The sequence below is a fragment of the Leguminivora glycinivorella genome, chromosome 8 (assembly GCF_023078275.1).
Source record: "Leguminivora glycinivorella isolate SPB_JAAS2020 chromosome 8, LegGlyc_1.1, whole genome shotgun sequence".
Classification (NCBI taxonomy): Eukaryota; Metazoa; Arthropoda; class Insecta; order Lepidoptera; family Tortricidae; genus Leguminivora; species Leguminivora glycinivorella.
Window position 1 is genome coordinate 5,194,048 of NC_062978.1, and position 22,807 is coordinate 5,216,854.

The window sequence follows — 22,807 nt, forward strand, 5'->3', positions numbered from 1 at the left end:
AATAAAAAAAAAACCAACCAGTACCACTACAGAAGCATGTATACTGATGCCATATATCATCAACATCATCCTCCTTGCGTTATCCCGGCATTCGGGAGCCTGGGGTCGGCATTCATTCATGGGAGCCTGGGGTCCGCTAAGACAAATAATCCCAAGTTTTGACATAGGCACTGGTTTTACGAAAGCAACTGCCATCTGACCTTCCGACCTGAAAGGCAATTAGGCTGATACTGATGCTATATATAATTTTCATAATTATTATATACTGATTGACGATTGACCCTAGTCACACCTGATGGAATGTGAAGGAAGAGTCTAAGATTTTGGCAATTTAATTTGACGAAACTTCTGAAGGTTAAGCTTCCTTATTACAATTCCTGCACTGTGGATCGGATGGTATGTAAATTCCTTATTTATTAAATAAAAAACTTATTGCATGTTATATTTTATTGATTGGAAGGTCTGGTGATGATGGTGATTGAGATTCATTAGCATTACTTAGTATTTTATGTATTATGTCCAAGTTGCATTCCTTAAGAGCGGAGAGAAGCTCTGATTTGTCATTGCCTTGGTTGGATCTGTATACTGAGTTCTTTTTCCAGTCAGTATACCATTGCATAACAGTATCTGTAAAAGAAAATTTATTGTAATGTTCGAGCTGCCTGAAACTAAGTAAGTACCTATCAGCAGCGGCTGGTCCGTACAAGCTGATTCCCATCGGCTTGCCTAAAATTGATTACTAGTAAAGTACCTATTAATTTTAAGGTAGGTTTCGTTTAGCTCAGTGTTGCCTAGCAGAAATTTTCACCAGCCGCCAATGGTACCTATGCCAATGGATATAAAATTGTAGATGGCGTATACCTGTCGGTGTATTCCGATTTGTTTCCGGTGAGGTGAAGACAAAGAGGAATAAATTGCAATCTGTGCCTGGTGGAGGCAAACAGGAATAGGCCTCCACCTTTTTATTACTTATTCGTAAAGTAGAGCTTTTCGCAATTAGGTACCAACACTACCAACTTTACCTACTTATGTTTGGACTGTAGTTCAAGCAAAAGGAACCAACCCACAGAAATCGGACGGCAATATATTGTGGCATAGGCGAGAGGCTGGCAACCTGTCACTGCAATGTCACAGTTTCGTTTTCTTTCAACCCCTTATTTGCCAAGAGTGGCACTGAAGCTTTAGTAGTTTCATGTGTTCTGCCTACCCCTTTATGGGATACAGGCGTGATTGTATGTATGTAATATAATTTGCCCTTTCTGTCAAAAGGAAAAGTCGTTAATTTCAATGTCAATTTTTAGAAAACTTTTCGCTTAACAACATCAGTTTTATGTAAAACGTTTTTTGATATAATTAAACGAAGATTACATCTTACCAATAAGAATTTGAAAGTAAGCGTCTGTTTCATCGTCTAATGGTGCCTCCCATACTCTGAGATAGTCTTCGCATAGTACAGGTTCACTGTCAGCTAACACATTTTCATCTAAATCTAAAGCACTGAAATATAAAATTTTATTAGTTTTGATTAATAATAAATCGTATTCAATTTTAAACCAAATAAAAAATTCCGGTACTGTAAGGACAAGGAAGTCCGCCTCTCACATTCCCATTTGTGACCACCTTAGTATGAAAGGGGTGGGCGCAAAACGAAATCACGCTTTTCCAAGTCCCGTCACATCCCGGCGTTCGCTATTGGATATGATGGAGCATTTCTACAAATTCCAACCTCACGTGGCTTCATGAAAAAAAAATCAGCGCTAGATTTCCATCGGTCCCGTCCCCGCGCCGGTCATCCACGATCGGAAGAAGTTTGCACGGTTACATACTCACGCGGACGTCCGCCGTTGAGCGACCGTGACCGCGACCGATCAGTGTGCACGGTCTTGGGGACGTGGCTTCGGCTGACCAAAACATCCAGCGAGCCAGATTTCCATCGGACGTCCATGCGCTCAAGGCCACGTCCACGACCGTCGACCGATAGTTTGCACGGTTAAGTGTATATTCATTGTCCAGATCCCCGTCCGCGGTCGATTTACGACGGACGTCCGCGTAGTATGTTCCTAGCTTCATTGTCCAGATCCTTGTCCGCGGTCGCGCGACGACGGACGTCCGCGTAGTATGTTCCTAGCTTTATTTTCCATCTGTCCCCGACGCCGACGATGGAAATGGGAACAAACACACCAAAATGCCTTAGTGCGTTTTCACATTATCCGATCCGATATCGGATGTCGGACCGACATTCCATACATTACAGGCGCCATCTTGGATTTTTTCTATGGAAATCCTTCCGACATCCGATATCGGATCGGATAGTGTGAAAACGGACTTACTATGCCTATTTGCCTAAACGCTGTGAGAAGCGAACGTCCTTCTCTTTGAAGCTACTTAATGAAACTGTTCCCATGATGGGCATTACTTTTTTTGACCTATTTATTCAACTAGGCTCAAAGACAAAAAGTTTTTAGATAAATTCGCTCCCATTTGATTCGTCAGTGCCAATTGAGCTAACTTTAATATATGCTTGTGATTCTAACACTTACTCTAATGCTTTTTTCAAAGAAACATCTTTATATTTTTTATGCTCTGCCTTGAATTGCTCTTCTATTCTTTTGAATGAAATTATACATGTCGCTTCTGGTATATCTGTAATAAGATGTCTCATTACTTATTAGTCCGTTAACTGAGGGTACATATAACTCTATGTCATTCGGTATAATATGTCTAGCTTAGCTAGCCTCGTGCAGGTAAAATCAACATAGGTACCCAAGTAACAATTTCTGGTCCTATAGTGGTCGAGAGCACCAAATTAAATCACATTAAATGGTCCTATAAATAGTCTATATTGGTACTGTAGAGCCGATTTGGCGCAATTATGCAGCCATTTAGTGATATAATAGGGCTATAGCAGTATCATCCGTGACGTTTAAGGTCTATAATGGTGATGTGATGATGACTATTGTGCTAATTTGTTGACATAGAGGACACAGTAACGCTATTATAGTATCAATTTATGCTATAGTAGCATTTGAGATTCCGTTATACAGGTTTTTTGTTCTGTAATAGCAGTTGCCGTCCCTTTTAATGCGAATGAATGAAATTTCTAAAATAATTTAATGTGTGTAATATTTAACAAAAACTGTTCTAAACGAGGAACTTTATGAAAAGTGGCGTGTGAACTTGTGAAGTTTAGTGTCAATCAAAATAATTTGGATTTCGTATAATTCCATCATTACTGCAAAAAGGTATGCGATGGAAATTTTACCGTTAAAAGAATATTAGTTTAATGGAGTATTTTAAGTGCGCCCTCGATTTATACCTGTTTTGAATAAAATAAATAAATATAATTTAATACAATAAAATTATTGGCACCATAGTTTCTACTATGGATCCGAGAAGTAAAACATACGCTTTTATAGTTCGACTATGTCACTTGTCATACGCATTCACTGCCATGAGCCCGCCATTGTGGATTCAATTAGGGTTGCATGAGACTTTAACTATGATCCAGTTTAACTTATAAGTTCTTTATATAGAAAACAATACTTGTTTTCAATGTTTTACTATAGAAAGATCTTCTAAACAGTTTTTTTTTTATAAAACATATAGTAAACTCAGCTATAACGCTATTGTGTTTTAAAAGAGATACCGAAACCATTATTCTACAGTTCTGTGATATAAAAGAGTAATTGTGACGTATACGGCGATGAGATATAAAAGGCATTAGAAAACGACTATTAACGCTTTTCAAAGCTATATAAACGTATCCTGAAAACTTCATTATACAGCAAAATAGCTCTATAATGGTATTCATATCACTACTACAGTGTTAAATACTGTAGCAGTGTTTTCCAAAGCCACTATATCCCAAAATAGTGGTATAGTTAGGTTTTAATTTCTGTTAAAATACGACTACTAAAAATACTATAAGCGGCTTGTTGGGAACCTTAATAGCGCAAATTGATAGCATAACAGTGATTCCTAACACTATTATACAATAATATTGTTCTTTAGTAGGTTATTTGATCCTGTTATAGATCAGGCCTATAGCGGCTCTATAAAATGGTGATATAAACGTTTACATCACTTCCTAATAACACCTTTTAGCTGTATAACACAACAACTATAGCGGCTTGTCGGGAACCTTAATAGCATAAATTGATTGCATAACAGTGATTTCTAACACCATTATATAATAATATTGTTCTATAGTAGTCATATTTGATCCTGTTATACACCAGGCCTATAGCGGCTCTATAAAATGGTGATATAAACGTTTACATCACTTCCTAATAACACCTTTTAGCTGTATAACGCAACAACTATAGCGGCTTGTCGGGAACCTTAATAGCGCAAATTGATTGCATAACAGTGATTTCTAACACCATTATATAATAATATTGTTATATAGTAGTCATATTTGATCCTGTTATAGACCAGGCCTATAGCGGCTCTATAAAATGGTGATATAAACGTTTACATCACTTCCTAATAACACCTTTTAGCTGTATAACGCAACATCTATAGCGGCTTGTCGGGAACCTTAATAGCGCAAATTGATTGCATAACAGTGATTTCTAACACCATTATATAATAATATTGTTCTATAGTAGTCATATTTGATCCTGTTATAGACCAGGCCTATAGCGGCTCTATAAAATGGTGATATAAACGTTTACATCACTTCCTAATAACATCTTTTAGCTGTATAACGCAACAACTAATAGCGGCTTGTCGGGAACCTTAATAGCGCAAATTGATTGCATAGCAGTGATTCCTAACACTATTATACAATAATATAGATCTATAGTAGTCATATTTGATCCTGTTATAGACCAGGCCTATAGCGGCTCTATAAAATGGTGATATAAACGTTTACATCACTTCCTAATAACACCTTTTAGCGGTATAAGCTTATAGAGCTAAAAGGTGTTACTGGAGGCTTTTATACGACAAGCGGTCACGCCGAAAACCTTTATACGACATCTATAGTAGCTTTTGGCGTCGAAAACCAAAATTATAGCACTAAAATGTTACTTGGGTACTTACCACAAGATGTTTCAAGGCGAATACTCTTTCGTAAGGAGCAATTAGAAATCACTTCTCTCATCGTAGCTATCGTGGAAACGTTATCCGATTTAAATACGGCTTGGCCACGTCTGTAATAGTGAACGTTGGGATATTATTTATTTATATATTAAATTATGAGTATACGCTCATATTAGATAAATCTCGAGAATCGATAGTAACATACTGCAATCGACAAACGAGGATCGTCTTCAGAAGGGAGTGTGACCGAGCGACGGACACTAACGGAGCGGGCCTGGGTAGCTCCCCTGGTAACGCCTCTGACAGCCACGCCGTCATCTCGGCCACAGAAAAACTTCCCGATACAGTCAGAACACACCATACTCTGGAAGAAAACATAAAACCGTACTAACTAAGAATCTCATCAAAAACGATTTAATACTGACTTACAACAAAGCCCATACAAAAAAGCGTATCTCTGAAATATATGAGCCTACAAAACCTAAAACTACATGGCACTGTTTGCTGCCTGGAAGTGGCCAAAATCATATTTTCCCCAAATATTTTGTGTGTTTTTATAAGAACAAATGACATATTTCTTTATGTTAAAATCACGTTATCACGTCAATACACATTTCGAAAAAAATAAATTTGTAGTAAGTAGGTATACAGGGTGCCCGCGCGGTAATTAATGGACAACCTTTTATCCACCAAGAAGGCACCTTATACTGGTCCAGAAAATCGACTTTAAGGTTTAGTAAAAGTCGCTTTTACGAGATTTTCACACTTTTTAAAATTTTAGGTAGTATTAAAATTTTGTGAAAATCTCGAAAACCAGTTTTAATCATCAAGGGGCACCTTATACTGATGACATTAAGTTTAGTAAAAGTCGCCTGGTTTTCGAGATTTTCACAATTTTTAAAATTTTAATACTACCTAAAATTTTTAAAAGTGTGAAAATCTCGAAAACCAGGCGACTTTTACTAAACCTAAAAATCGATTTTCTGGATCAGTATAAGGTGTCTTGGTGGTTAAAAGGTTGTCCATTAATTACCGGGTACCCGGTATACTAAACAAAATAAATTGTAGTGTATACTAACCGGCTTTCACTATCCGAATCCGGATCCTCGTGCTGAGAGTAGTAAGGGAGAGCCGGCAATCTCAGTGTCATCAGACGGGCGACCCGCGGCGCACCAGCCGGCAACGCGTATATCAGTACCCGGGCACATTCGGCAAGCGGCGGGCCTGCGTGCCGCATGCGGACCCACAAGCGACGCGTGCCGGCTTGGCACCGTACTGTTGCTAGGAAATCTGATGATGATCCCTAATTAAATAAAACGTTAGCATAAATTATGGTTAACTTTTGAAAGCACTCGAGTGTTTATCTCTTTGGTTCTTTCAAAGGACATCTAGCGTTCTGACTCCTGCAGAAGTGGCCATTTTGCCACCTCTCCCCAACTGCAAATTTTCAAACAATTTTGAAAATTTCATCTTATTAACCACTTCTGCTGCTGCATATTAAGATCGCCTCTGAATCATAAATTACGAAAGTACTAAGTTACCAATATTACCTGGGATGGACAAACACTTAACACCGCTGCACTGTCAGTCTTCATGTCTAACTTTCGGTTGCAATATATGAAGAGCATGTCTAAAGGCACGGGAGCCATAATTCTTGCTTCTTGCCAACCGTCTTTAGATGCTCCTAACAACTGCAACACAAGAAATCATTATAATCGGGGCATAGCATTTGCCTATATAGTCGATTCTATTCTGGCTTTATGATTGGACAGTACTCGCCTCATATTGAATGTCCAACAGCGGGGGAGTTGTCACTCCACTTTCCAAGGACCGGGTATTCCTATGATATTTCTCCCGTTCATTAGAGGCCTGCTTTTCCAATCGAGCCACTTCAGCCCTTTGGGCAGAAAAATATTATGTATTAAAATGAATTGGGAAAATACAACGTTAATTTATGAGATTAAAAGATGTTGATTTAAAGATGGTTGGTTGGATGGATGGTTGTCGAAATTAATAGGAAACTCAAATCGGATGAGGGTATAGGTATAGAATGAGGGCTCGATGCACAGAGAACCTCCTATAGAGTAGAAATCTTGTATATTTTGTGCGCGATACGAGTCGCCAGTGTTTGGGGTGCGAGGAGCGGGCGGGGAATGTGTTAAGCGCGCTGTGATTGGCCGTTTCAAGGACGGCGGGCAGTCGCGCCAGATGAAAAGGGACAGAAGTATGACTGTCCCTCTACTGACGCGTAAGTGGCCAATGTAAGTTGACCTATGCCGGCTCTGAATAAATTATAAATATGACTTATTTGTGGAATGTAATGCCGTCTGTTTTTAAATTTGAGCTTCTTGTTACCTTTCCACACCATTTCACACTACAGGTGGACATCTTTAAGGCATCAAAATACCCTTTTCCAATTTTTTTGTGCGAAAAACACGCGCTGCTTTCGGGTCTGTTACTTGGTCGATACTGATCGGGCACGGCGAGCGCCCGCGCTTATATCAGTGCAAATACTAGGAAGGCTGGCCACTGCGAGTCGTCTTGTAATAGATGTCTATAGGGGTTGGTCTGTGGCTCGATGAAAACAAAAGCAAAAACGGTTAATGTAAAGATCCACGTAAGTAGGCGGCCTAAATCCAGCAGAAAGTGAGTGCTAACATGAAGAAGATTTCATGATGAGGAATTAGCTATGACCAAGCTACGGATTAACAAACGTCAAGCATACTCTAGTTTAGTCCTCCTAGCCGCTATAACATCTGGCGGAACATTAGTAAACATGCCGGATCCGGAAACCAGACGGCGAGACCTCAGAGCGAAGACTCTGCCCGAAAAGGTGGTTACCAACAGTTCGTTCTCTTCCGTGCCCACACAGCCACCGCTGACTGACGTAACCGGTTCTCCCGAAAACTGAAAGATTCGTTAAGTATGTTATTTAGTTATTGGCGTTATCCCGCATTTATTTCATTAGGGAGGTATTCTAAGTTTAAACGCACATATGTATATTTTAGCCGAGGTTTGTCGCCTAGGTTCTCCATATCGATGAGATAGAGCTGCACAGAGCCATCGTGACGACCAACGGCGAGGTGAGAGTTTCCGTTGGAAAAGTACCAGCCCAGGCACATCACTGAACCCAAGCCTTTGCCCTCCACCAGGCATTTACTAGTGAGCATTGACCTAAAACAAAAAAGCGCATGAATATAAGTGTTTCATAGAGTCCATAACTCGTGGAATGTGACATTACTGGATACTAAAGGTTTAGGTGCGATAATGGGCCCATTAGTCCCATTACCTACTGTCCAAGAAGCCAGCTGATTAAGAAACAGAAAATTCATGAAATGTAAGGGAATACATCATATGCCTGTTTTTCTTTCGGCACAGACTATAAGCTAGTAAAATTAGCGTAGGAAGAGCGGTGTTTAAGATAATTACTTACTCTTCGTAAGCCACGAGTCCAACGGAACCATCGGCAGCACCGTAAAATGCATAAATATCCGAAGCGTGCATCGGTGGAGGGACAACTAGTCTTGAAGGGCCTGAGGTTACCACCGCCCTGGCTGTGACCTGCCCGTTCTCCAGCATCACTGCTCCTTTATTGGCAATTAGGACCAGAAGCCTTACTCTGGTGTTCTGGAAATTACTTGGTTTGTTTGGTAAGCTATCTAATATAGTATACTCCATATTGTTATCAATGTTAAGCACAAGGTCTGCATTTGAAACTTACATTGGGGGTAGCAAATGACGCAATATCTAGAACTCTATCCTCGCAAATATAGGAATGGAATTCCCTCAAATCCCTATAATGCGTCACGGTTCGGCCACTGCAGAGAATTAGGTCCCCCATCAGAATAGACCTGCAATGATTTTTACAATAACTTCTGTAAATATTTATTAAAAGAATCGCTTTATTAGTAAGATGAAGAGAACATACATGGATGTGATAGTTTCTGATAGAGCCGTTTCGATTGACAGAAACACTTTTCCCTTTCTCGTGTAGCCTTTAACTTCATTACCTGATGCAGCAAACACTTTGTCAACTTGCGATCCTGTAAGATTATATTACATTTGTATGCATCTGCATATAAATATCAGCTTACATACTTTTTCTCTTGTCCAATATACCGAATTCATCATATGAAATATTATATCAAAAGATGAATTCTCTTCTAGATTCTACCTATATATACTAGGTAGGTAGGTAACATAACATGTTGCTGGCTTACCATCGTTGGTAGCTAGTTGAACAGCCGTTATCGGTTTCCCCGGCAGGGTTTTAAATTGAACGATTGCCTCTTCATCTTTTATACTCAAACATTGAAGAACGCCGTTCTTGTCGCCGATTACAAACTGGAATTAAGAAAATAAAAGATTAATCAAAGTTAATCAACACCATCTGTGCCCGTCTCACCTGATGAAACCACCTGGATGGATGGGAATAGTTTAATTCCTAATCCTAACTATGCTCGCCGGGCACAGAATGAATATTTTAATTCCTGGGGCAAGTGGGAATGACGCTGATCCCATTTGTGACCGGTAGGTACAAATGGGAATTTATTCTTCCTATCCGTGCCCACCTCGGTTTCTTCGTATGTCTGATTAAAATTACGGGAATTATATCACTGACCCTCTGTTGTGTTTTTGGCCCAGGCGCTGGTAATATTTTTAACGTGTCCGGGTACGTAATACCACATATTGCATAGTCTATTCGCGAAAAATCGTATTCCATATTTCCTGATTCCTGTTAAATAGAACTTCACTTCAGGGCTTCAGGTAAGTTCGTTTAATCATTAATAATAAATACTGCTAGGTACTAGTGGTCAGAAGTTCTAGTTTTCATCTATTACTAATATCGAAATATAACTATGCTAAGTAAATATATCGTAGTTTTTATCTACTTATAAATCGATAGAACCTTGGAAACCAGCATACAAACAATGGATTGTAAGTGTTATTTTTGATTGGATCAACCCATGTACAGTCACCATCAGATATATCAGAATGCTCGGGTGCTCAAAAATATCCGATCAATACACAGAAATTCAAATACAAATAATTTAACGGCTCTTGCACACGGCACATTAAGGCGCGAGGTGTGAGATCCCAAAATAAACTTTGAAGTGTAAAATAGTGTCTCAAACAGGTTTAGAGTGCAACAAGCTGTCAATGTCAGTTGAAATAGTGACGTACGCCCTTTTCTTTTCTAACCTGAAAATAAAATATTAAAAACGAAATAAAAATATTTTGTATTAAAGATGGAGAAAGAAAATGCCGTCCAAGCGGTAGTTGTAATGGATATATTTAATAATAACTTTGATCCTATAACAAAATACAAACCAATGGTAAGGAATACTTTAGTTTTTTTGTACGTACGTCAAGACTGATTTCATCATCTTTTTAAAATTCAAATATATGAATGAAAACTTTATTTGTAGGGCTTATTTACGGTCGCTGGAGTTCCTCTGGTAAACTACGTCCTTGAATCTCTGGCTTTGGGAGGAGTTGACGAAGTGATATTATTTTGTTGCAACGATGGAGTTAAAATCAAGGAGCACTTAAGGTACTTCAAAAACATTTATAACATAGAGATATTTATGTTTTTTAATTCTTTGCCATTATTTACTTTCTAAGTTCTCTGTTTAATACTAATTATATTCTTAATATATTTTTCTTTAATTTCAATATTCATCCTTTTTACAAATTAATATTAAAGCTTAGTTTTACATGATTACGACATCAATAATAGTTTTGTTTCTTCTATTTACACATTTTGTGTTGAAAATACTAAAGTCAGTACTGTTGACACTGTTGTTATTTATTTATTTAAATAGACTACCTAATTACCTATACCACCTATTTATGAATCTTATAAAAGATACAAGGAGTTTCTTCTTCCTCGGTTCCTCATGACTGATGGTTGTGACCAGATGAGGTCATTATTTTCCACACCATAGCTCTCCATTCAGCACGGCCTTCTGCTGTCCTAATAATAGCCTTCTTAACACTCTCCACCCAGCTGTAAATTAAAAATTGCAGGAAAGCGAAAGAGCAGAGAGCACCATGGAGTCTAACTCTAGACGCACAGGTGCTGATGTCGGACACTTGCCAAACCATGGGCGATGTGATGCGAGAGATAGATGCTGCTGGTCTGATCCGAGGGTACTTTGTGTTGATGTCCATCAACAGTATCGCTAATATACCTTATGCTTCTATGCTGGAGCAACATAAGTAAGTCTTGTTTATGGTTAACCTAGACTAGGGGATAATTTATTATTTATTTAAACTTTATTGCACAGTACAAAATTTCACAAAAGGCGAACTTAATGCCAGAAGGCATTCTCTACCAGCTAACCTTAATAATTTTGTAGATTGTTTGTATTTAAAAAATTAGAAATGCTCCATACAATAATTGTTAACAACCACTCTACAGTTTCTAAAATAGGCTAGTTTCCTACTAGTCAAATCAGCTTCTTTTTAAGGACTGTCAAATCTTGATAATATGCAATTGCTATGAAATACTGAGGAGTGACATCAATTCATTTACTTTATAACTTTCTCTTTGATTTATTAAATAGAAATTATGTTTAAACATAATGACTGTCCATATTTTTCTTCTAATTATGTGGTGCTTTATTTTGTGCACTGCATAAAATATTTTATTTTAAGTCTAGGAAACTAGCCTATTACGACACTTTGAAGTAACTTCATAGCACCTTATTTCTTAACCCGTGGAGCGTCCTATAGACACCGTGTGTCTATAAATCGTATATAATTTCGCTCCAGGGGATAAAGTCAGGTCACAATACACAAATTTATATCTATTGTGAACTGCCCTCATTGGATGAACTGCCAAAAAGGGTTTATCCTGGGTTGGCCCAAGGGTGAAATTGGTATGAGAGCTGACGTTAAACAGAGGAACAGGGGCTGTCTGGAGTAGACCGTTATTAGGGATCAGACCACCTGTTGTTATTTGATTTTTAACCCCCGACGCAAAAACGACTGGGTTATAAGTTTGACGTGTCTGTCTGTTTGTTTGTCTGTCTGTCTGTCTGTGTGTCTGTCTGTGGCATCGTAGCTTCCGAACGGATGAACCGATTTAGATTTAGTTTGTGTTCTTAGCCATGTTTCATGAAAATCGGTCTACTATGTCGCGGTCAGGGGTTTTTTCATAATTTTAATTTTGTGGTTAGGTTATAATTTTATTTATGATATTCCTGTAATCTTCTATTATAAAAAAAAATAGTTTATTTGCCAAAAAAAGTTTTACATGTGTGTTTGTTACCTTTGACCACCACACTATGATAGGCCTGTCTTGTGGAGTCAGTCCAAACATTTCCATTTACATCATTAAACTTTTTCTATGCTGAAGCAATATTTTAACGAGCCACATAAAAATATTTTTTAAAGCTGAATCTAGACGTGCAAGTTTTGAGACAGAAGTATACGCAAGAAAGAGATGCAGATATTTGCCACTCACTCTTACCTATAGTTGCATCTCAAAACTTGCAGCAATAACTTGCTGGTCTAAACTCAGCTTAAGAACCTTACATTATTTTATTACAATATCTCTTACAGAACATTATGCAAGAAAGACAAAGGAGCAGCCATGACTCTGGTCTACAAGAAAGTGTCTTGGGAGCACCCTCTCATTGGTACAGACAAACCCATATTTTTAGCAGCTGATGGAAATACACGAAAAGTACTGATTCACAAGAAATACAAACCCAAGTCTAAGGATAAAACTATCACACTGCCTTTGGTAAGAAGGATCATACTTCTGTAGTTTTATCTATTTTAATGTTGCTCACATGCCTAAATTTAACAACTTATGTAATTTAACACATTCAGCATCAATCCCCCTATTTTCAACAAGAAGTAAACCTGACTGGCAAGTTATTGTTCCTAAATATGTTAACACATTAAGAGGATACGGTAGCGAAAATGCTAAAATGGAAAGGAGCCCCCCTTTCAACTTGGGAATTTTAGTTAAATATACAAGTGTTATTAACTAGATTTATCGAAAACAAATTGTCCATTAAGAACAACTCAGTCAAAAGATATTTCAAAAAAATCTTTAAAATCGAGGTTCCACTCTCGACTCTTTCCTCCTTCAAAACTTAATGAATCGGAACGAAATTTGAGAATATGAATATCAATGAAATAATCTATGTCGGACCGTTTAGCTTTTTTGGTTAGTTGTTACCAATCTTGAGTATCACACCTTTATTTGCGCCACAATGAAAAAGGCCGTTTTTGGAAATTTTTGATTGGCTCTAGAGTCTTTAAAAAGCAGGATATCAAAAAAATCAAAACGGTCCGACACAGATAAAAATAATAACAATCTGTGTTGAAAAATCATTGCTCTATCTTCAAAAACCTGGGAGGAAATAGTCGAGAGCGTTTGTATGGAGAATTGACACCTACCGTATCGTCTTAAGTGCCAGCATATGCTACACACTACAAGTGTAGTGGATAACACGGAAAATTCATGTGTGTAGCAAAATGCGTCTACAAACAGATGGCCCGACTACCGAGTCACTGGCAGTGAATGTGTTGAAGTAAACAGCAGCACCGTGGACAAATGGACGTAGTTACGTAGAAACGTTCCAATCCATCTGAAATTGTCATTGAAATGAAAGACTTTTGTTTTTCACACAAGGTCTAAAACTTACTGACACTTATTTTAGTGTTTTGCCTTAGTGCGTTTTCACATTATCCGATCCGATATCGGAAGTCGGAAAGATTTCAAAGGAAAAAATCAAAGATGGCGGCGTAAATATATTGGATATCGGTCCGACATCCGATATCGGATCGGATAATGTGAAAACGCAATTACCCCGTTCGAACAGCAACCTTCGCCTGTTCTACTAACGTTTACATTAGCTTGACTGCGCCCTTGACCTTCGTGTATCATCGTTCTCCTTATTCCGTTATCCCAGCATTTGCCACGGCTCGTGGGAGCCTGGGGTCCGCTTTGACAACTAATCCCAAGATTTGGCGTAGGCACTAGTTTTTACGAAAGCGACTGCCATCTGACCTTCCAACCCGAAGGGTAAACTAGACCTTATTGGAATTAGTCTGGTTTCCTCACGATGTTTTCCTTCACCAAAAAGCGACTGGCAAATATCAGGCCCCTATTTCAAAAAGGCTACAATTGTCAGTGACATATGTCGAGCGACAATTGTCGATGACAGGTGACAAATTACAATTTTATGAAATATTTTCTATAGAATTGCTTACAAACATGACAGGCATTTTGCTACAATTGTATGTATTACAATTATGTTGTGAAACAATAATTATTATTTCTAGGCGACATATTTGTAGAATTGTCGGTGAATCTCGACAGGAGGATTAAGATGTGTCGAATTGTGTGACAATTGTAGTAATTTGTGGTTGACATACGCGTTGTTCAAAATGGCTGCCCATGCGAGTGGTATAGTGACACTATTAGTGATAGTGATAGTAATTCCTTAGGTTTTCGTACTTAGTTAGGAGTTCCTGTTACTTCGCCGTCGATATAAGTTTCAATAATGCTACGTAAATATGAAATTAAATTTGTAGCAAACTACGGATATCTCAATTTATTTTTATCATTTGTACCATCGGCAGCAATGTTAGTACCTTATTACAAGGGCATAAAGCCTACCGATGATTAGTTAAGAGTGTTGCTGTTAGTAAACGCTATTGGCCCCTTCGTAACATTATTAGTACTTAGGTATATTTTTGAGATTTCTCTGCGTTAATACATATTATTATACTAAATTGTGTTTTTAAACTTATGTATCATAAAAAATACTACATACCTATGCACCTAAATAGCTATCATTAATATTATTTTATACAAATACCCTCAAATTAATTTGAGCGTTTTTAAATGAACGAGTTACCTTCGTATAGGTACACCGAATTCCAAATTCAAATATTTTTAGTTTAGTTAAGCATTTTAGAATAGTTTTAATTTGTTTAATTTGTTATTTGTATATTTTTATTGTAGTACCTAATGGTCAATGTTTTTACTTCTTCTTCTTTTATTCACGTTTATAAGAAATAAATTTTATATATCTTAATAATTCAAACTTATTAAATACTTAGTATAGTGCCAAGTTAGGTATATATCTTAGATATTTCTATTTCTTTGCCATACACCCGTTTCAATCAAACGTTGAGCTATTCCTTTATATTTAAGTATTAACTTTCATTGCGGATATTAATTTGTTATCAAATTTATTAAATAACACGAATTTGCGGTCGGAAATCAATTTTAAGATAGTCATCTTTCTTATTATATCCATACTGAAATATTGTTTTTGAAACAAAATACTAACACATAACCAATGCCTACTTGATACACATAAATAATGTTACCGAAGAAAATTATATAATGGTGGGAGAGGATTTAGGTAATGAATAGTTTAAAATAAGTTTTATCGAAGTTAACAAAGGCATTTAAATTTATAGTCAGCCAATAAATATAAAAATATCCATTAAATAAATTTACTTATTGCCATTTGAGTCAACTACTATTCATAATTTGATACATTTATCCCTATGGTTAGTCGTGACAATTGTATTCTACAATTGTCGCACCTGTCAGCGTGGTGAAACCAATAATTCTACATATGTAATATTTTGTGACAATTGTCGCACCTGTCACCTATATGAAATTGGGGCCTGGTCCAATTTTGCCAAACGGTATAATTTGGGGGTGTACTAAGTTTCCATTTTACAGCAGTTAGGTAGGCTTATAAGGATGTTAAAAAACCATGATTGCCATCTCAAAATGGTAGCTGAACAGAATGGCCGACAATCCAAGATGGCGGATATTGAGTTTTAAAAAATCGACCATAACTCCAGAAGTATTAGTCTGATTTCATTTTTATTTCTTTCAAACCAAAGCTCTATTTGTGTACTCAAAGACTTGTCATATTTATTGTTTCGGTAAATTCAACCATTGCAGCATTGGTTCGAACCCGCGACGTCCGGAACGAAAGTCGCACGTACTTACCGCTAGGCTATTACGCTTCCTTGACTTTTTTCGTGTATACGACGTAAAAAGTTCTAAGGCCCTAAAGATTGTTTTTCTCATTTTATAGGAAAGTGTCCTCAGCCATTCTGAAGTAAAACTGCACCACAACTTGCTCGATGCTAACATAGCGCTGTGCTCACCGTCTGTGCCTCCGCTGTTCTCAGACAACTTCGATTTTCAAACCAGGGACGACTTCATCAATGGCATACTCATCAATGAGGAGATACTGGCCAGTTCGTTGTACTACGTGCTTTTGAAGGACAATATGTATGCTACCACTGTGACTAACTGGAGGACATTTAAAATTATAAGGTATGGAAATTAACGCAACTAAATAAGTATAGTCAACCAATTGGAACCCTGGGCCACTCTACAACCATGTCAAAATGACAAGCAGTAAGAGATCTCTTATAAGCTGATTAATAACGTCACAATGACAAAGTTCTACAGTGGCCTAGGATCTAGGATTCCAATTGGTTGACTGTACAAGTGTACATACCTTCAATGATGTTGGCAAGTGTCTGCTCACAGGTTCGCATAAATGACGCCATTATAGCTTGACCCTGTCTCAAGTCACTTCAATGTACATTTTCGAAATTTGTAAGTTCGTTAGAAAATATCCAAGTCTTTTTCCAAAAATAGCCGACCGTCCTCGACGGTACGAGAGTAGGCACAAACATAACCTGGCGCCACCGGAACGTTCAGAACTACACATACACAAAACAAGCCCAAAAATGATGGCTATCAAAATATATAATAAACTTAGTGACGATATTAAAACTCAGACATCACACAAACAATTTAATAACGAATTGAAGAATTTATTACTAAGTAAGTGCTACTATAAACTTAATGATTTTTTGGATGAAAAGAATGATGATAATGAATGCTATTAGTTTTAGTTCAAATTTACACACGCCAATTTAATTAATATAATTTTAATCTTATTTTTATTTTCTTACCCTCTTAATTGAATATTCTGTGACATATTATCTATTTTGGTATACGTAGCAACTTCAAGTGACATTCATAATTTTAATTCTTTTTTGACATACCTACCTTTATGTCCTATTTCATTGTTTCCTATTATATACTTTTACATAATTACCTTGTTAAATTCAATATTGTAATATTATAATCGATTCAATACCTAGCATAATTTAGATTTAAGACTTGCTGTACCCTGTCAGGGTCCATGTGAAACCAATATAAATATGTAACACCTAGATGTAACCATGGATGCAATAAAGAAATTATGAATTATGAATAAGTTTTGTTTTTATAACAGGCTTAAAAAGTTGCTGGAATGTAGGTAAAAAAATCCTTATCCATAGTCCATAGTAATATTATAAATGGGAAAGTGTGTGTGTCTGTTTGTTTGTCCGTCTTTCACGGCAAAACGGAGCGACGAATCGACGTGATTTTTTAGGTGGTGATAGTTGAAGGGATGGAGAGTGCCATAGGCTACTTTTTGTCTCTTTCTAACGCGTGCGAAGCCGCGGGAAAAAGCTAGTTTGATATAATTATAATGTGTTATGATAGCGCCACCTGGAAAAAATTCGAACTCTGTTTTAGTTTATCGCCACTTGTTTAGTTTATTGCACAATTTCCTATTTTTGTTACACCACCACCAAATTGGTATCTTTTTTTTACAGTCGCGACATTATCCACCACTGGGCGCTGCCGTTATCTATAGAGAGTGGTTCTCTGTACCAAGACAACTACGAATTCATGGGTAACCACAATTTTTGCAACAAGACTGCTACTTTGAGTAGGTAAGTCAATGTATAATGCGTCATCACTTTTTTTGGGGAGTAAACAATATTTTGTAGCACTATCGCCACTATCACACATCCTAAACCATGGAATAGCTACAGTCGAGTTCTGTTACATCTACACAGTGGTGTTTCAACACAGTGGCAAAATTTGTTTAACCTACGTGTCTTGCAACCCTCGCAGTGCTCAAGGTTCCACATTCTGAACCACTGCTATGCTCGCGCTCGCTGTTTAATATTGCCAATATTGCGTGCGGTTAAACAACTTTGTAAAATATGGGTGAATCAACTTTTTTTTGCCTGTTATGGCCATGGTTACGGTTTACGGTCCCCTGAATCACGCTAGTTTTATTCAAAATTATGCTACTTAAACTATGTAAACATGCATTTTTATGGTGTTAACAAGCCCTTTCCTTAATTTGCCACCTACAAACATGGACTACATGCATGCTTGCATAATTTCAGTAGCATAATTTTGCATAAAACCAGCGTGACCCAGGGGACCGTAACCATGGCAATAACAGGCAAGAAAAAGTTGATTCACCCATATATATTTTCTTACCTATAAAGTAGGTATATTATTTATATTTTTACAGGTCCTGCAGTGTCCAAGAAGACGTTTTAATAGGAGCCAATACCAAAATCAACGACAACACAGTCATAAACAAATCCGTCATCGGTAGCAATTGCGTCATAGGCAAAAACGTGACAATCTCCGGCAGCCATATTGGAAACCAGACAGTCATAAAAATAACTGTAAAATCATCAACAGTTTTATTGATGAGAATTGTGTAGTTGAGAATGATTGTGAGTTAGAAAATGGGACGATTCTCACTGCAAATGTGAAGTTGTCTAGGGGAACTAAGTGTAAGGGGTCAGTGGTGGAAGAAGGCTTGGATTCAAATGGTAAATGTGCATGCAGATTTTTTATAATGTACCTACTATCAAAAACATATATAAATATAACTCTGCATAGACAGATAAAGTCTAAGAAAGAAACGTACCTCAGTACCATACAGAAAAAGGTATGGTGGCCTAGATGGCATTACACCTTTGGGGTACGCTCAGCTAGATGGCGCTAATATTAATATTTGACATTTTAACACATATCAAGCTAAGTATATGGGCCAAATTGTCAAAACTGAGGTTCAAAAGTTTTAAGCCTGTATCAAGAGATGGCAGCCTATGAACTGTGATTACATATTTTACTTCGACAGTAACTCTCTTAGGCACTGGTCCCACCGCGAGCTAGTAAGCTATGAGCTATCGGCTATAAAAACGAACAAAAGATACTCACTCCTGTGCAAATAAAAGAGACACGGCGATGTTTATAATTACTCGCCCAGCGGTGAGCTATCAAAATCGCCGTGTCTCTTTTATTTGCACGGGAGTGCTTATCTTTTGTTCGTTTTTATAGTCGATAGCTCATAGCTTACTAGCTCGCGATGGGACCAGTGCCTTAACTCGATCCTCTTTGCTACTATCCAGTGTGCCACGCGCCCAATGACTCCCAGTTTGAAAAACTTAATAATTAATGGTCTAAGATATGGAATAAGGATGTCTACGCTCCTATTATTTGTGACGGAAAAGCTACCTACTAAATCATCGCTACCATAAGGACGGAATTTACTCGTACTTTTATACGAATTGCCTGTGAGAGCGTCTATAAGTACTACCTACATACACAACAATGTGATACCTTTTTGAAATATTTGGCAGGTATTTCGACGTAAACCACATCTTGAGATGTAAGCTTATTTAGGCTATGTTGTCTACTTGCCATCAAGCTGTGCGCTTGGTATTCAGCATAGGAATTTATAAACGTGTTCATCCATAAAATAATATTTTAAGTCCAACATGTCAGTTAAGGGGCTGACAACACCCAAAAATTGCACAAAATTGATGTTACTTGCGCAGTTTTTAAAGACAAACTATTAGTTTTAGTAAGGCAAGTAAATTACATGTTATTATTCATTATATTTCAACGAACATAGCCGTACTCGATACACGATTTAATGAAATCGGCTCGATAGAAAAAAATTGCAAAGATTGGTCTCGAGTTCGTCATTAAACGGTTCTATGTCGTTCAATTATTCACTTAGTTGTCTTTAATTAATATTACAATAACAAAAATATACATATCTAAAACACTAACGAAACATTTTGCAGAAATAATGCATCTTTTTATTTTATTTTAATAGTTTTCCGTACTTTTCGTACCTAGCCGCCCTCTTTTAGTGACATCGCGCTCTCACTTACTCCCATACGAATAGACAGTGTACGCTAGCGTCAAGGCCATTGGGTGTTGTCAGCGTCTTCAAACTTTTTCTTACATTACAGAGCATAAACTCGCAAAATCTACATCAGAAAGTGGAACGGAATGGGAGAACGAGTCAACGGGAAGCGAGGAGGACGAAGCGATAGGCTTCGAGAAAACTTGGAGCGACAGCGAATCATGCTACTCTTCGGACAGCAGTGCGGAATCTTCGATACCTGACTCGCCAGTACCTGATGATACTAATAGTAAGTAAACAATACACAGTATAATAAAGAGTACTATCGTACAGTATGGCCATCTCGCTCCCCGCTGAAAGTGCCCACCCCCTCTCGGTTACCTCGCAGTTACCGCCTGTCAAAAACACGAACAGTCGACCTGTCATATTTCACTCATACAAGCATAGTACGCGTTCACCTACACGAGCTAAGACTGTGTGCTAGGAACGCGCCTCTTTCAATATATTTGATCGCCAGTGTCCGAGGTGTGACAATACTAAAGAGAGACGCTGTATTTGGTGTGATCTGCATTGTCTGGGGCATTATTTGTATTGTGTTGCATGTATCAATATTATGAGCCAAGAAGCTTGAAATGAAAAAAAAAATCCTATCTTTTGCTCGCACTTGCAAAGGCGCGACAACACGTTTTCGAGAATGAGCGTACTCGCATCTTGAAGGCTGGCAATGCACTTCCAACTCCTCTCTGTCGCGGGTGTCCATGTCCCTGGGTGGCGGTAATCGCTTACCATTATAAAAAAGATAGAACTTCATGAAAACATAGTTTACTTTTTATTTCATTTGTTTTGATTTTACTGTTGTAATTGTAGCACCGCTCAGTCTCTGCTTAGCCTCGAGGTTGACTGGTAGAGAATGCTTTAAAGATTTTTCTTTTGTGCAATAAAGATTAAATAAATAAAGCTTTTTTCTCAAACATGCAATGAAATATTGTCTTTACGTTCCTTAAAATGGGCTGGGAAGTATCGCTTTTTGGGCGCAACAACTCGAGAGGACTGTAAAGGGATTTCATATTATTTTTTAGGCCTAGGCCTGCAAAGTAACTTTTTTTTAAAAATGTTGTCCTTTAGACATTGTATGTTTGAGAAAAGCACTATACATGCCTCGGCGTGAAAACGGATTCCCGGCCTCGTATGCCTATCCGGCCTCGCTCGGCCGTATATATCCACTTGGCCGGAAATCCTCATTTTCCCGGCCTCTGATGTAATGTACTATTACACATTTACGATATTAAGGTATACTCTGACAAGCCAACATTTAAAGTAGGAAAAAGCGCGAAACTGATCAGGTCTACATTTTTCAAATAAGTACATATCCCTGCCTTTACTACTGGCATGCTGGCTTTCTAGCACGGGAAGCATGGTCGCGCGATCCCTATCGCACTTACAAATAGTACACATTGGTGTTAAAATAGAAAACTCCTGAAAAAATACCTACCCTACCTATTACCTAATTCTGATAATATTAATGGTCTGCGTAATTTTATAACACTTTTTATTTTCAGTTTTCCTTCAAGAAGTAATCGACAGTTTAGCCAGAGGGTACGATGAGAAACTAAAGTGCGACTACCTGATTTTGGAAATCAACTCTTCAAGATACGCTTATAACATTCAGTTGCATGAAGTAAATTTCTTCGTAGTACGGGCCCTGCTCAGCCTGCCAGTACTTACGGATACTAAGAATGTTGTAGCAGTGGTGAAAGATATCATAAAGTTCTTCAGGCCTGTTTTGGCTAACTATATTAAGACTAAATCTTCGATCATGGATTGTTTGAAAGCTGTTGAAGTAAGTATTCTCAGACTTATATTGACCGGGATATAGACCGTGATCGGGAGCTCCCGATATTTCGACGCAGTTGCATGCATCATGATCACGGAAAACCAATATAAGTCTAAAAAAAAAATTATTTTGGGGCACTTGTTTACTCCTATTTTATTATGAATGAATTCATTGATAAATTCGCCATGCAGTTTTGCAGTTGATAGTACCTAAGCGTGTAGATGTAAAAAAAGTTGAATTACTTAAATTTGTTAATAATTAGTAAACTATCTTTCCAGGAAAGTTGTATCAAATGCGAATGGCTCAACGGAAAGGGGGGGCAAGTCATACAACTGTTATACGGAGCGGACGTCGTGGACGAGGACTCGCTACTCGAATGGTACAATGACCTTCAGGAGAACGAGAGCCCCATCGCCACGCAGCCCTCGCTGGTCAAGTTCTTTGAGTGGCTACAGGAGGCCGAGAGTGAGGAATCTGACTGAGGGAACACTTGTTTAACGCCATGGCTTGCGTGGGCGACGGTCGCGCGATGGTCGCGCGACGGCGATGCGACGCATACGAAATCAAACCTTATCAATATGGAAGTATGAGACGCGACGGCGACGGTCGCGCGACCGTCGCCCACGCAAGACACGGCGTAATGAACAGATTTATTGTTAATATAATATGATAAATGTTTTATGGATTTTTATTTGCCGACCTGCAGCATATTGGTCATTTTAGGTATTGCAAGACACAATGAAATGATTCATTTCTTTCTGGCATTAAAAAGTTAAACAATCTTAACAATGCTTTAAAACGTTGTAACTGATTTTGAAACCAAAAAAATATGAGTAAATGCTTATAATAATTTTCTAAAGTGTTCTTCGATGAAAAGACACATCTATATTGTTTA

At 37.8% G+C, this 22,807-nt stretch overlaps 2 protein-coding genes across 2 annotated transcripts; one reads left to right on the forward strand and one right to left on the reverse strand.

The window, feature by feature from the left end:
* Positions 1–435: 435 nt before the first annotated feature.
* LOC125229220 (Bardet-Biedl syndrome 7 protein homolog) lies at positions 436–9,936 on the reverse strand. Its single transcript, XM_048134014.1, has 15 exons — positions 9,668–9,936; positions 9,267–9,390; positions 8,975–9,089; positions 8,768–8,897; positions 8,480–8,673; positions 8,040–8,220; positions 7,772–7,953; positions 6,826–6,943; positions 6,597–6,737; positions 6,126–6,349; positions 5,252–5,410; positions 5,047–5,156; positions 2,541–2,643; positions 1,376–1,497; positions 436–627 (listed from the first exon to the last, which is right to left on the reverse strand). The coding sequence occupies exons 1-15, from the start codon at positions 9,767–9,769 to the stop codon at positions 440–442; spliced, it is 2,193 nt and encodes a 730-aa protein (XP_047989971.1). The 5' UTR covers positions 9,770–9,936; the 3' UTR covers positions 436–439.
* Positions 9,937–10,277: 341 nt separating this feature from the next.
* LOC125228987 (translation initiation factor eIF-2B subunit epsilon) lies at positions 10,278–22,591 on the forward strand (the record flags this gene model as incomplete). The annotated part of the gene is given in 11 exon segments (XM_048133743.1): positions 10,278–10,382; positions 10,476–10,600; positions 11,077–11,268; positions 12,616–12,799; positions 16,137–16,381; positions 17,725–17,844; positions 18,441–18,592; positions 18,595–18,750; positions 20,185–20,367; positions 21,638–21,918; positions 22,191–22,591. Coding segments are annotated over 11 exon segments (1,947 nt in total), but the record flags the coding sequence as incomplete, so codon positions are not given.
* Positions 22,592–22,807: the final 216 nt, after the last annotated feature.